Source organism: Amia ocellicauda, chromosome 8, assembly GCF_036373705.1.
Source record: "Amia ocellicauda isolate fAmiCal2 chromosome 8, fAmiCal2.hap1, whole genome shotgun sequence".
Taxonomy (NCBI): Eukaryota; Metazoa; Chordata; class Actinopteri; order Amiiformes; family Amiidae; genus Amia; species Amia ocellicauda.
In genome coordinates, this window is record NC_089857.1 from 25,470,479 (window position 1) to 25,485,535 (window position 15,057).

At 36.3% G+C, this 15,057-nt stretch overlaps 1 protein-coding gene across 4 annotated transcripts in view; it reads right to left on the reverse strand.

The window, feature by feature from the left end:
- Positions 1-15,057, reverse strand: part of nedd4l (NEDD4 like E3 ubiquitin protein ligase) — a 123,714-nt gene that overhangs the window by 75,788 nt on the left and 32,869 nt on the right. For all 4 annotated transcript variants that reach the window (XM_066710807.1, XM_066710806.1, XM_066710805.1 and 1 more), the window contains exon 2: positions 6,086-6,159. In XM_066710807.1, the coding sequence (XP_066566904.1) occupies positions 6,086-6,159 (74 nt within the window). The remainder of the gene's footprint in view (positions 1-6,085; positions 6,160-15,057) is intronic.

Here is a 15,057-nt window from a genome sequence, read left to right on the forward strand (position 1 = left end):
TAAATCAAGAGAATAATAAATTATTATTAACCTTACATACTAGTATTACACTTACTGAAAACATGTGGACATTTGTTAGATTTTGATGTTGTAGGTGCAGACTATATACTATGTATATGCATGTCTACTTGAGACTTTTTTTCCTGTTATCTAGACAAATTCCTGTTTAGGCTAAGTAACAATTACAGTGAGGGAAAAAAGTATTTGATCCCTTGCTGATTTTGGACATTTGCCCACTGACAAAGAAATGATCAGTCTATAATTTTAATGGTAGGTGTATTTTAACAGTGAGACAGAATAACAACAAAAAAATCCAGAAAAACGCATTTCAAAAAAGTTATATATTGATTTGCATGTTAATGAGGGAAATACGTATTTGATCCCCTATCAATCAACAAGATTTCCCAGGTGTCTTTTATACAGGTAACGAGCTGAGATTAGGAGCACTAAAGGGAGTGCTCCTAATCTCAGCTCGTTAACTGTATAAAAGACACCTGTCCACAGAAGCAATCAATCAATCAGATTCCAAACTCTCCACCATGGCCAAGACCAAAGAGCTGTCCAAGGATGTCAGGGACAAGATTGTAGACCTACACAAGGCTGGAATGGGCTACAAGACCATCGCCAAGCAGCTTGGTGAGAAGGTGACAACAGTTGGTGCGATTATTCGCAAATGGAAGAAACACAAAATAACTGTCAGTCTCCCTCGGTCTGGGGCTCCATGCAAGATCTCACCTCGTGAAGTTTCACTGATCATGAAAACGGAGAGGAATCAGCCCAGAACTACACGGAAGGATCTTGTTAATGATCTCAAGGCAGCTGGGACCATAGTCCCCAAGAAAACAATTGGTAACACACTACGCCGTGAAGGACTGAAATCCTGCAGCGCCCGCAAGGTCCCCCTGCTCAAGAAAGCACATGTACAGGCCCGTCTGAAGTTTGCCAATGAACATCTGAATGATTCAGAGGAGAACTGGGTGAAAGTGTTGTGGTCAGATGAGACCAAAATCGACCTCTTTGGCATCAACTCAACTCGCTGTGTTTGGAGGAGGAGGAATGACCCCAAGAACACCATCCCCACCGTCAAACATGGAGGTGGAAAGATTATGCTTTGGGGGTGTTTTTCTGCTAAGGAGACAGGACAACGGCACCGCATTAAAGGGATGATGGACGGGGACATGTACCGTCAAATCTTGGGTGAGAACCTCCTTCTCTCAGCCAGGGCATTGAAAATGGGTCGTGGATGGGTATTCCAGCATGACAATGACCCAAAACACACAGCCAAGGCAACAAAGGAGTGGCTCAAGAAGAAGCACATTAAGGTCCTGGAGTGGCCTAGCCAGTCTCCAGACCTTAATCCCATAGAAAATCTGTGGAGGGAGCTGAATGTTTGAGTTGCCAAACGTCAGCCTCGAAACCTTAATGACTTGGAGAGGATGTGCAAAGAGGAGTGGGACAAAATTCCTCCTGAGATGTGTGCAAACCTGGTGGCCAACTACAAGAAACGCCTGACCTCTGTGATTGCCAACAAGGATTTTGCCACCAAGTACTAAGTCGAAGGGGTCAAATACTTATTTCCCTCATTAACATGCAAATAAATTTATAACTTTTTTTGAAATTCGTTTTTCTGGATATTTTTGTTGTTATTCTGTCTCTCACTGTTAAAATACACCTACCATTAAAATTATAGACTGATCATTTCTTTGTCAGTGGGCAAACGTACAAAATCAGCAGGGGATCAAATACTTTTTTCCCTCACTGTATGTTTTAAGAAAAATACAAATTGGAAGCAATTTAATTTCAGCCTTTTGTTTCAGGTGAATTGCTTTTAATATTTGCAAGACTTTGTAACCTATAGGCTTACCAGAAATTACATGACTATGCAATTACGAAACATACATAAGCATGCTTGACAGTAATTACCTTTGAGTCACTGCAGGGAACTCCCAACGCATTGTAGAAAGGTGAAAGCTAAGCTAAGCTGTATATTTCTTTGGGTTCAACACACTTGGTGAGGCCAGGTGAATTATGTTTGGTTCACATAAGAAAATTGCTTCACAATTATTATCTGCACCAAAAGTACACCTATTAAAATCAACTTTTATTAATATGGATTGTGCAAATATCTAGAGCAACATCAGAAAAAGGTTTCTAATAAACTGCAGAAAAAAATTGCATATCTTGCCTCTTCAGCTATATACAAGTACTGTATTTGTGTTGTGCAGTACTCCAACAGCACAAATAAGAAAGTGAAAATCAGTTCACTGTCAACATTTTAAAATTATTTCAACATTAGCTCCAGAGTTAGAACCCCAGAGACGTCATGGCATATTTTTTGATCTCTGATTTCTGGTACATAGAATGATCTGGACATGAAAAGCTCACTCCACAGAATATGTTTCTACTTATAGAATAACCTGAGAAAATATGGATTTTTGGTGGAGTTCCCCTTTAAATACAAAGTGTAAATTCCTGAATAACAAATTGAAAATGTTTGTCACTGCTGTTCTGGAGACTTGCAAGAACTTACACTTTCATGTGTGCTGATGAAGTGCTGACCAAGAATCCCTCTGAGCAGTCTACACAACATTTTTGTAACATCAAGTATGTTTTAAATTTTTCCACAAATGTGTGGTGAAAAATCCTTGTATGTTGAAAAAATAATTTCAAATGCTACAAAATAAGCATGACAGTGAACCAGAAGACAAAGCTCTGATTTCACATTCTATTTATAGAATAACCTGAGAAAAGTTTCCCACTTTAAGTAAATTATATATACAACTTATTTTTTATTTTTTTTTATTTTTAAGAAAGACCATCAAGCAAAGTCTATTGTATTTAGCCAAGTCCTGAGTGCAATGTGCTTTGAAGAACTCGGCGTCAGCTACAGTTCATTTTCAGTATGCACTCCAAAACCTCATGTTATTTTTGGACAGAAAAGGTGACTATCACTTTTTGGAACTGAGACACATGATGCCCTGCCAAGTAAAGAAACCAGGCACCAGGGAGCTGCAATTGGAGATTGAAAAAAGATAATGAGAAAGGACAAGAAGAAAATAGTTTCTAATACTTAAAGTATGTGCTGTATACGCTTTATTTTTGTATATAAGCTCATAACACAGACTTCCTGTGCATGTTACTTTATGGTCCTGCTTCTGTCTTTGTTATTAAAATGGGATGTATAATGCCAACTTCATTTTAGATCAAGGATATACAAAGTAACTATTATTATAATACATGTGTAATTGTTTTAAATATACACACAGTATTCTATTTTCTTAACTTGCAATACTAAAATGCAGTCTGATCATCAGCTTCTGGTAATTTTTCAGTATTAATGTAGCGAAGCACAATTCACCCTCCCCTATTATTTTTAGTGAAAGGTTAAACAACTTATGCTGAGTCAGCCCTTCCATTTGCAAAATACCCCACCCTGAAATATGATCTGAAGTTTCAAACTTTTCCTGTCGTACTCGTTTAGAATTGCAGTAGACACCATCGTCTAAGAAAAAAATGCATTGAGTAATAAAGAATGCAAATTTATATGATATTAAGATTAAGAGAAAATAAAAAACACTTGCAACAAGATTTTGAAAAGAACACCACTGCATCCAAACTACCTGCTTTGAATTACCACAGAATGTGATTGTACTCTTCTCCACCTTTGGCAACTGTAAAGATTATGAATTTGCCTTAAGTTAAATATTCAACAGAACCTGAGAGTCAAGTTCAGCTACCAACACCTACATGTGAATCAACACTAATGTTCTGCCCCAACAAAGTCTGGTACATTATAATGATATCATGGTAGGTAAAAGATATGCAAGTAGCTCAACATTTAGTTGGCATCTGGATTTAAGATAAATCACAGGTAACTCACTTAACAGAGAGACTAAATAGAAAATTGTGATAGTTGAACTTAAACTGGCCTAGATGAATAGGTCTAAAGAATAATTTAGCAAGAAGTAGCACCCAAAGATGGAGCACAGAATGACAGAATGAATGCAGACCCCCAGATGTTGAAATTCAATTTATATCTTAGCACCGCATGATAAATGTTCCAGACTTAACCTCAAAGCATACCATCTTCTAAACTGGCAATGGTAAACTTCTAACAGAACCAAACCCACACCCACTGAGAGATAATTGTGTGTAGCAGTGGGAATAGAGCCTTTGAAATTCCTTTGACCTACTGTACACACTGAAGGTTGAGCAGAAATAGCAAATTAGTTGGTTGTGTAGCCGGTGCTGGTTGGGACACCAGCATTCGATCTGCACCACAAAGATGCTCCTCCGAGCGCTCCACGCCACAGCAGCTCCACCCAGTAGAGCAATAAGCCCGCTATGCCAAAAGACATTCTCCCAAGGGGTTACGTCACCATGTGCCCTATAAAATGACTTTGTAGACAAACATGTATGCTCTGAGGATGTAAAATTAATAAACCTATCTGAAGTGGTGATTGTTTGCATTGTGCAGCTAGACCTATCTAGCGATACAATTAAGAGAAGAAAAGGTTATTAATCTGCAATTAAGGAGTTAAGTACCTGACAAGAGGTGAGTCAAACATGTTACAAAATGTTATCAATTAAAAGTTTTCGAAACCCTGTAGTTCATGGAGCAGACTCTATCTAAGCACATATCATTCTTTACAGTTTTACATTTAATCAGGAGTCTTCATCCAAAAATGTCTGAAACGCCCCTAAGCTAAGCATAAATAGACCAATAGAAATCTGTGAAAATATAAAGATTTCTAGTCTGTTGGTGACTTCTATATCACAGTAGTTAGATTGTTGTTTTGTTTTGAAATGTTCTCAGTTTGTACATTGGTTTCTCCGACTCAATTTATTTTATTTCTTAGAAAATTCCATTCATAATTTCTTTGTTTGTGGTTTTAAAATAATAAGATGAAGTGGATGAAGAGTTTAAATCAGAGTTATAGTGTAAGTGACTGTTCCAACACAGAGGTGCAGTGGTACTATAGTCCAGTCAACAAGTGACGCACCGGTATGGCAGTATACATCAAAGGGTTAAAAGCTTGAAACTTAGTTACCTGTCCCAGATCATTATTTGTAATGAAAACATTCCAATCACCCCATAAAAAAGAACAGAACCGGCCAGGCAGAACAGCATATCAAGAGATGCCATGGATAAAATGCAGAACATTCTGTGACATGGATCACTACCAGTAAAAGAGAGCTGACTCCAAATTCAATGTCAGAGTCAGAAGTTTATAGAAGACATGCACATATGGAGAAAAATTGCTGTCATAAATATTTGCATGCATGTATAAAAAGTCTGTATGCGTCATAAGAGTACGACTCCAAAACAGCATAAAATGCAGTGTATTTGTATGCTTCGTAATGGTATGAATGACCCAATAAATCTGAGTTCAGACATTTTTGTATACTCATATGACAACACACAATCATAAAACCAACTTGCAAAGCAAGTCATATGCACTCGTGTGCATAGATTCTATGAAGTGGATTTACAACGACTACAACTTGCAACTGTCACAAATACGACACAGGGGTCACAGCCATTAGCTACCCAATGGAGGAAATTACTTTCCAAGTACAATAAAAAGAGTCTGACATCCACCATTATTTGGTAAGTTTTAATTTAAGTTTTAAAAGTTGCTTATATGATCAGGTAAACTGGAAAGGTGCCCTATATCTTGCTTTTACACTCTTTCAACATAAAACAATACATAAAACCATAATTTTAGGATTTGCACATATTGCCCTTTAAATTATCACAGACTTTTCAGTTTTCAAAGAATGTAATCTTCTAATGCCATGGGAGTAGATACATCCTTGGTTATATGAAGTTGGTTAATCAGACAAATCAGTAATGGTTTCAGAATATTTACTCTGAAGCTGTGTGTGTATTATAAAAATATTAAGAGATCATATTTCCAGTTAAGTTATTAGCCTATACTGCAATTCAATGTGAACCAAGTGAATCAGACCCCTCTTCAATTCAAATGTGTTGAAAGCCCTCTAAGATTTACATCCTAGCAACAGTACACTGTAGTTTTGAGAGAACCTCAGCAGTGAGCACCACTCCACAGTCAGTACTTACCTGGCTCCAAAGATGTCTTTCTTTGCCAGATCAATGCCTGCAATAACCTTGACTCTGAGAACTCTGGATTCATCCTGAAAGAAGCAAAATAGCAATACATGCAATTAATGTACATTAGTATTTGTACTGTTATTATATATATATAATTATGATTTGAGGTCTTCGGCATAATTTAAACATTTGCTTCTTAAGATGCTTCTTACAGAAAACAAAAAAGATTTCCGTGAATACATATTTGATATTTGATCACCAAGGAATGGTTCTGTAAATTACTAGGACCCTTAGTAAAAAGTTGTGTCATAGTTAGGTGACTAGCTCCAGTTCTCAACAGGTCGTCCTCCATTAGATCTGCTCTGAATCAAGGTTTTCCCTACAGCGAATACTTGAATAATGTCAGACAATTTGTAAGCTCTATGGAATGCTAGTGGCAACCGTTTAAAAATTGTTTACCAATCTAGCAATAGCTACAAAATGCTCATTATATTAAACTGTTTTTTCACATCTCTCCTGAACAAGCAAAACAAAACAATTTTCAAGTTAAACAAACTGTCAAACTGAAACAATCATTGTTAGTGATCATAGCAGTTGCATTAAAACATTGAATGTTATTAGCAACAGTGCAAAAGCTTGTTAATTCAAACTGTTGCAATTTTGATTGCAAAAAATATACAACCATAATCTCAGTGATGATGGTTATTACTGGATCTGCATACATTCTATATTCACTCTGCAGGTAAAAGTAATCTGAAAATGTATTTCTTAAAAAATAAAAATAATTAATAACATGTAGAAAGCTCTGGGTATTGGCAGGGACTAATACACTCTGTTTACATGTATGCTATATGCTACATGTCTGACTGTTATGGAAACAGGAAATGGTGTTGTTTGTATATACATGCAATGAAGACACCAATAAGATGAAATTGTAACAATTATAACTGTGGACAAAAGGAAATGAATGCATCACATTTAAAAACAAAAGTATGATTGCCTGAATTTATTTCATTTTACTTAATTTATTTAGTTAGTTAGTTAGTTAGTTAACTCATTTATCCCTCGGAAGCCGGATGGCATTACATTCTAGACAAAAATTGCCTGGCCTACTCACTCCCTCAGCCTTGGCACTACTCCACTCTGCTGAACCCCTAGTGAGATGCACTCTGCAGAGAGGAAATGAAAAATTGGAAACTGCCTTATTTTCTAAACCCATATCACTCTCTCCTCTGCCCTAATTTCTGCTATGTAAATCTAAAACTAGTCCCACCTTTTTTTATATATCCTGGGAAAAAATATTCAAATTGACACTAAGCAGGACTTGCATTTTAAAAAGAAAGACACTAATGCAAAACCATTCTAGACAGAAGAAAATCAATATGCAAGGGTGCCATTATAAAAGGGGCAGTTTAAAAAAAAACAGTTGTACCAGTTTAACATGCAATCCTCCAACATCTCCCATGTTTTTCCCTCCAACCACTCCTTTTCTCACTGAATTACTTTTTACTTATCTGCTGCTCCAAAGCTCCACTTCTTCCCCTACCTCAACTTGCACTTTTCTCAAAACACCTGTTCTTTTGACTTTTCTGCCACCCCCACTGCATCCTCACACCTTCTTCTACTCACCCTTTCATATCTACCCCCTACCCTTTCATTTAATGGCTCGACAGCCAATTACTATGTGACCATTTCTCTTCTGATTAACCTCCATTTGTTTTACCTTCAACTCAAAAATCCCTCATCACCCTCCAGCCCCTCCACTCCACCACTCTCCCCCCAAAGCCTAGGTGTGACCCTTGTTCACTGCCTTTTCTGCTCTCAAAACATATCTTCACATACATATTGTTGCTGATGCTGAACAACAGAATCCACCCCTTTCTATTTTGCATTGCTTCTAGTCCAGGTACTAGCTCTGGAAAGATGGGAAGGCTGAAGCTGTCTCCAGACAGGCCTGCCTCCTTCTGCTATCTGCCTCCTTTAACAGATTCAAAACTGTTTGCTGTTCTCTTTGCCAAATATCTCCCTTGCCACTCCTCTGCTTTTCAACTGCATTCCAATTCCAGCTCATATCCGTTTCAAGGTTCTTGTCTCAGCTTACCACTGTGTCTACCTTGAGTTTCATGTATTTCTCTCGATATCCTCTGTCCTCTTCTGCTCTTTCCCTATTAAGTTGTACCTTCCCCTCTTTCTCCAGTCCCCCATGCCCAAATTTTCCTCCTCATTCCCATCGTGGCAAAGTCAGAAACACAAACATCTGGGGCCGGTTGCATAAATCTATATTAGATTAGTCTAAACCATTAGACTAGTCTTAATTGGACAATTAGACTATTCTAATTCAAGTTAGTCGGTTGTATAAACTTCCAAATCCAAAATTAAGGCTGACTAAGACTTAGCCTGAAAAGTTAGCTTCCTCAACCCCAGGCTAACTTGAACTTGGCCAAATCGAACCTGCTTGCCTGAGTCTACAGCAACACTGTCAGTGTGTGAGCCAGTGGGAGGCTCCGCCTGTCAGCATCAGAGACAATCAACCAAAACATCGAGACTCCTCCCCAAAGATTTGAATAACCAACTGTATATATTTTACCCATGCACTTCCAAACTGTAATTTGTATTAAGGGCGATTTGCAATTTTGTACTGTATTTTAGCACTTTTGTTTTGCTCTGGGTAAGGGCATCTGACAAGGAATAAATAATAATAATCTCTGTGCTGTGTTTAGGTTTTAGGGAGGTGCTCCTCCAGTATGTGGATGTTGTTTCCTCTTAAAACAGCATATTCTTCCATCGTTTCTGCCCGTCTTTTACAGACCGCACACACAACTTTGAAAGGAAAGACTGCTTTATGCAACCGTTTTAACTGTCGTTAGTATGTTTATGCACCAGCCCCAGGACTGAACTCAAAATTCAACTATTTAGACTGTACCTGCTAATGCTGCTGAAATTCTGCACACTGTTTTTAACCCAGTTTCAGCATGGAAAAGCTAAATCAATAACAGCAATAAGCGAGCAAGACCCATATCATTATTAATGTATACTTATCTTAAGCTGTGGAAAATAAGGAATGACATCAGAATTCCAAAATGGAGCAACTTGTAGATGCTATTTGAACAGATGTGCCTAATTTTTATCCTTGTATGTTTAACTGTTCTGTACTGCTTGTTTTCAGAGTTGACTAGATTTTTAATCTATACATAACATAACTGGATTTTAACAATGCCTACAAAATGTAAACTCCAACACATTTCACTTCCAGTGAACTGCTGGTTTGTTTGCTGGGGAGTTGTATTTCAATATAATGTGCCCAAATTTAAAAGGTTTAAGAACCACAGTGCAGACTTGGTGTAAAGTGCAGGAAAGCTTTCATTTTATTTATTTAAAATCAACTAAAAATTATACATTCAAAAATAAAATCTGGTGACCATCTCTTACCACCTTCTGGTGCATTCTGCACCTGCAGACCTATAAACTGATGAAAAGGTCAACCACTACAAACTACAGAAGAATAGAACACAAGCACATTTGTTTCATTTGAACATTTGCATTTTAATAAGTCAAGCATTACTGATTAGCATTGCATAGAAGAAGTATTTCGTCATGCAAAAACCTGCCATCCAGTATCAGAATGGTATTGCCCAAGGATAAAGTAAGAACAATTTAAACAGGTCTCAATTCTCAATGAATTCAGTTTTCTTCCAAACAACTTGATAGTACACATGTAGTTGAAATTATTGGTGGTTTCCATGTTATGAATGTAAATTTAACACATTTTTTAAACTAATTTAAACTTTAACGAATCAATAAAGAGTTTGGGATTACTATCCGTGTTGCACAACAAAGTACTTTGTCCATGACGCTGTAGAGAATTTTAAAAATTAACCTATAAGCAGGCTATAAATTTTACTTCAACATGCCCAAACACTACAAGAACATTTCCCATTTATCTTTTTTTCTTAAAACCAAAGAAAGATATCTAATCTAGCTAAACATTATTTACTTTAACTGCATAGTACAACCTTCAGCGATTATAAAATGAACTTTGGAATGACTAAGAAAAAGGTTACAAAAAATAAAATGAAGACCTTGACAATCGCCTTGATCTTTATTGTTCCCTGAGCTTTATGAGATGTAGTATTAAATCATGGAAACACTATGAAAAACAAAGTCCAATCATTTAATTTTGTAGGCTACATGTACTAAATGTATTGAACGGTTAAACACACTTAACCTGATGAAATCACTATACATACAATGAGAAAAGAAAAAAAAAACTATTAAATACACTACTGGTCAAATGTTTTAGAACACCCCCATTTTTCCAGTTTTTATTGAAATTTAAGAAGTCCAGTGAATAACCTGAAATGGTACAAAGGTAAGCGGCAAACTGCCAGAGGTTACCAAAAACTGAAATTTCAGTAAACAAGCACTCTGCTCTGGGGGGGGGGTCTCATTCAGCAGGTCACAGATCTCTCAGTCTCTTTGCAAATAGGCTTGTTTTGTTCAGAACAACTGTGACAGGCCACTGTCCGTCACGGCACAGTCTGTCTGTTGCCGACACTCGCAAATTAGGTGCTCATGTGCCGCAGCTGTGTTGTCCGCTCCCTCGCAAATAGGCTGCGGACTTACGGCTGCAGGGAATGAGCGCTGTGGCGACTGTGACGTCAGTGGCAGCTGTGCTTTATCCATTTAATCCCTCTCCTTCCCCAACGGAGGCAGCTAACCGCTGAGAAGGAGGACTGATTCTACAACCCCCGACTGCACGGAGCACCCCGTTTTGTGGACGTTTGGCGATGGCGTTGCGGTCAATGCTGTGGATTCCATTTAGTTGCCACTCGGGGGCCCCCTTCAGTCTTGGGGCCCCAGGCAGCTGCCTGCCTTGCCTGGCCGTAAGTTGCACTTCTGCAGTAGATTCCAGAATATGTCATAATTGTCAATATTTTCTGAGATTTTGTATTCCTACTCAGACCAAGTATCCCCCCTACATATATTTAAAAAAAATAAAAAATCACATCACAGAATGTTTCCAGTTTTTATTGAAATGTATGTGCTTTAATTTCAGAGTACACAGAGACATTAAAGCACATACATTTCAATAAAAACTGGAAACATTTAGGTGTTCTAAAACTTTTGACTGGTAGTGTATACAATGTATTTATACCATGAAAGAGGAATATGATTAGGGCAAGAATGATGAGTGCAAACAATTGTAGAAATATTAATATATGGCTAAATATCATGTATAAAATACTCATTGATGGTTTGAGAAAAGAATGTACTCTCCACCCCCATCCTCTCATTAATCAACAGTTATGACAAACTATAGATCGCTGCTTTGCTGTTATTCCCTGCTTCCTCAAAGCTACAAAGAAAATCCTCCTCCCACACAGTACACATGCAATATTTCTGAATGGCCGTGAAAAATAATTACATGGAGAAAAAGGTTATGTTACACAGGATGCATACTGGTGAATATACTAGAGAGAGGATAGTTTAATCATCTGATAGCAGACCTTATACACAGTCTATATCACAACTTGTTCATTTTGGGAAACTTTTTTTTTTTTTTTTTAGATGGTTAGGTGTGGGTCTTCTAGTATATTCCTTCAGCTGGTGCAGAATGACCATTATGCTGAAACACAGGTTGTGGTTAAATGCATTAAATAAATTAGAGTTTTCAATTAAAGAAAGGAGTTTGCTGATTAACTGCTAAGCATGCTCACTTGAAGGAGAAGGTGATTTAAAGTGCTTGTCTTCCAACTGAAAGGAATCCACAACACTTAATAATACTTAGCCATTCCCTAGACACTTTTATCCTAAGTGTTTACAGAGATTAGGAGGTGATGTGTGCTTCTGCAGAGTCACTCAAAATAGGAACTTGGATTTTATTTTCTGTCACATCAAAAGAACAGAGCACAAGCAGGTTTAGTAACTTGATGCAATGACACAGGACATAGCAATGGCTTAAACACTGGACAAACTAGGCTCAATTATCTAAAATGAAGAATACATCATGTAAAAGGTTATGTTTAGAAAAACCTTACATAGGCAGACTTTCAATATTACATTATTGCAAAGTCATACCAGGCCTTTAACAATATCTATACACAAGTAGGTTAAAAAAAAAAAAAGCTTCATAATAACCTTCATAATTTTTATTTTTACTTGGAATTACCAATTAATCTTTCTTCGATATTCTTTCACTTGGGAATCAGAAATTGCATACATCAACAGTTATGCTCTAAGCACATACTAATGAGTATTACGGTTTCCGGTTTCCATACTGAAATTGAAATCAAATAAATGTGTAGATGTGTTTTTCCTAGACCTGCATACTCTACAGGTAGTGTTCTGTACTGTAGTTGAAATAGTAAAAACTAAAAAAAAAATGATTCTGCTGGCTTGGAGCCATTTATCCAAAGCAGTGCAACTGTTGATTAACCTGAATATGGCTGGTTGAGTTTACAAGTTTGTATATTTTATATGTATTTATGTATGCTTTGAAAGACTCAAAATACGTATCTAAGAGAGATACAGACTGGGATAAAATCAAAAGTTTCAACCACCCACTAACTTCAAATCATAAACCTGTTCTAAACTGCAGCACTTGTTTTTGGCTGAGGCTTCTTTCTTCCACACATACAATAACATTAAATAAACAAGTACAGGGTTGTAATTTGCAATTAGAGGGTGGGTCAAAGTTGTGATTTAATCCCAGCTATAGTTCAATTTTAATGAAAATGTTGACTGATTAAGTATTTGAATGGGGAACTGTAAAACAGTTTCGTATTTAAAAAAACAATAATTGTAATAAATATAAAATGTAAAATAAAAATGTATAAAATAAGCCATAAACTAGTCCATTGTGTATGGAAATGAGGAACTGAAAGAAGAAAAGAATAAAGCCATCTACTTACATTTCAAAGTTGATATTTGAGGTGTATGCTTACCCAAAAGTCTACATAATAACAGTTTTTTGTTAGTGTTTTTGGTTTTTCCCAGTTTGTTGTTGGTGTGCACTTGCCAACATAAATTATATGTAAATGTTCTTCCCACAATATGTTTATAATGAAAAAATGTATCAGCAATGAAGACGCATAAGCCTCATACATAAAACAAACACAGAAGAGCTATAGCATTTTCAAAATGAATGCAGCTCTCACTCGTAACTCACAGGCATCTTGTAAACCACAGGAAACAAGCCACAGAAACCCAGTACAAATTCAAGCACAGCCAAACCTAGTACCACACCTTTGCATTATAGTGAATATAATTAAGTAGAAGATTATACTAGTCTACAGACAGACATTGAATTTAAATGCATTTAATACACTGCCATACAATCCAAATACAAACATTAATTTTAACTGCATTTACATGCACATAAACTTGCATTTGACCCCAAGTCTGTCTACATGTATAATTTAAACAGATGGCGCTCAAGGAGATGTGGACAGGGGAGTATATACTGACTGTCTTCAACACAGCCATAATAATGAGGTTCTGTTACTTGTATATTCAAATCCCTTCCACTAGAGCCAATTGTTCATATTTAGTACACTTCCATGCCTGCTCTTTTCTGTAATAAGTACAGTATAACAAGAGACTGAAAATTTCCTTTATGACACATGGCGCAAATATACATTATAAACTTAGAGACAAAGGTTTATAAATAAAATAAGATCTTAGCCAGTCACAATTACCCAATTAATTGAATTAATAAATCCATGCAAATTAATTGTTTACTGAAACATTTACTGCTATGAAGGGTTGTAATACACTTGTAGACATTTATAGGCCTACTCTATGGCCTGAAGTAGTTTATTGTATGTTCTACACAAACTATCATGTTTCCTAAAAAGTGTGATTTTGTGATAGTCTCAATGGATAAGAGCATCTGTTAATAAAAAAACAGAACAAATTATAATACATGAATAATGTTAGAGTTTATATTTTCCCTTTTCTTGGTGCTTGTAAATTAATGAATAGGAAATTACAAAGTCTGGTCACAACACATACATGGTGAGAAATATATGCTTGCGAGTTTGCACATGCAAAAGGTGATGTTTCCTTGTAACAGTGTAATGTAAAAGCTAAGTGAAAGAGAGGGATTGCCTGTTGGGAAAGGTATTAGGAAAGTTGCAACTTGGTCATTAAGGTACCATCACTTGTCCATCAAATAAAGGAAAAAGATAATTTTGGTGCATTTAGTAGTGTGTGAATGTCATTGACAAAGAAGTCAGTTTTTGTATTGTCATTCTCACTGCAGTAATAATAGCAGTAGTAGCAGAATACAAACCTGTGTTGTTTGAATTAACATTAGAAAGATTATATTAACCTAATTACATGAAATACCTGTCTGGCAAAATAAAAGTTTTCCCTTGAATTAGATCCCTAGAATAAAACTTAAAACTTAAAACTTAAGTAGCATTTAAGTAACTTGTTACATTTTTATTTTAGTATTTACTGAAAAAAAAAAATAGGTTTGTACTATGCTGATCCTGGCAGTGTGGACACAATGATTTTCTAGCCACACAAAAATAAACATAAAACATGTAATGTCATTAAAAGATAGAAAAAATTGTGATGCAAAACATATAGGCTTAATGACTACACTTGTTGTTGTAGGCTATTCTACTGCCACTGACTCATCATAAAATCAGAACATGCAACTGCTTTAGATAAACTTTTTCTCTTGTAATCAGAAAGAAAATAAGTTTGAATACTAAATCCCATATTAAATGTAAGACACATGGGACATTCAATGCCCATTATGTTACATTACAACACTATTATATTCGTAGCAGCTTGTACCTCTTGTACAGAGAAATCTTAAATTTAATTACAACATTCAGTAAATGTTCTAGAGCCAGACTAAATCAAAACTTTGACCTACCCGCTAATAGAAAAATACAAAACTATACATAGTTGTGGCTTCATTTTCACTAAGATGCCACTTTCTTCTAATCATAAATGTAACCGCTAAT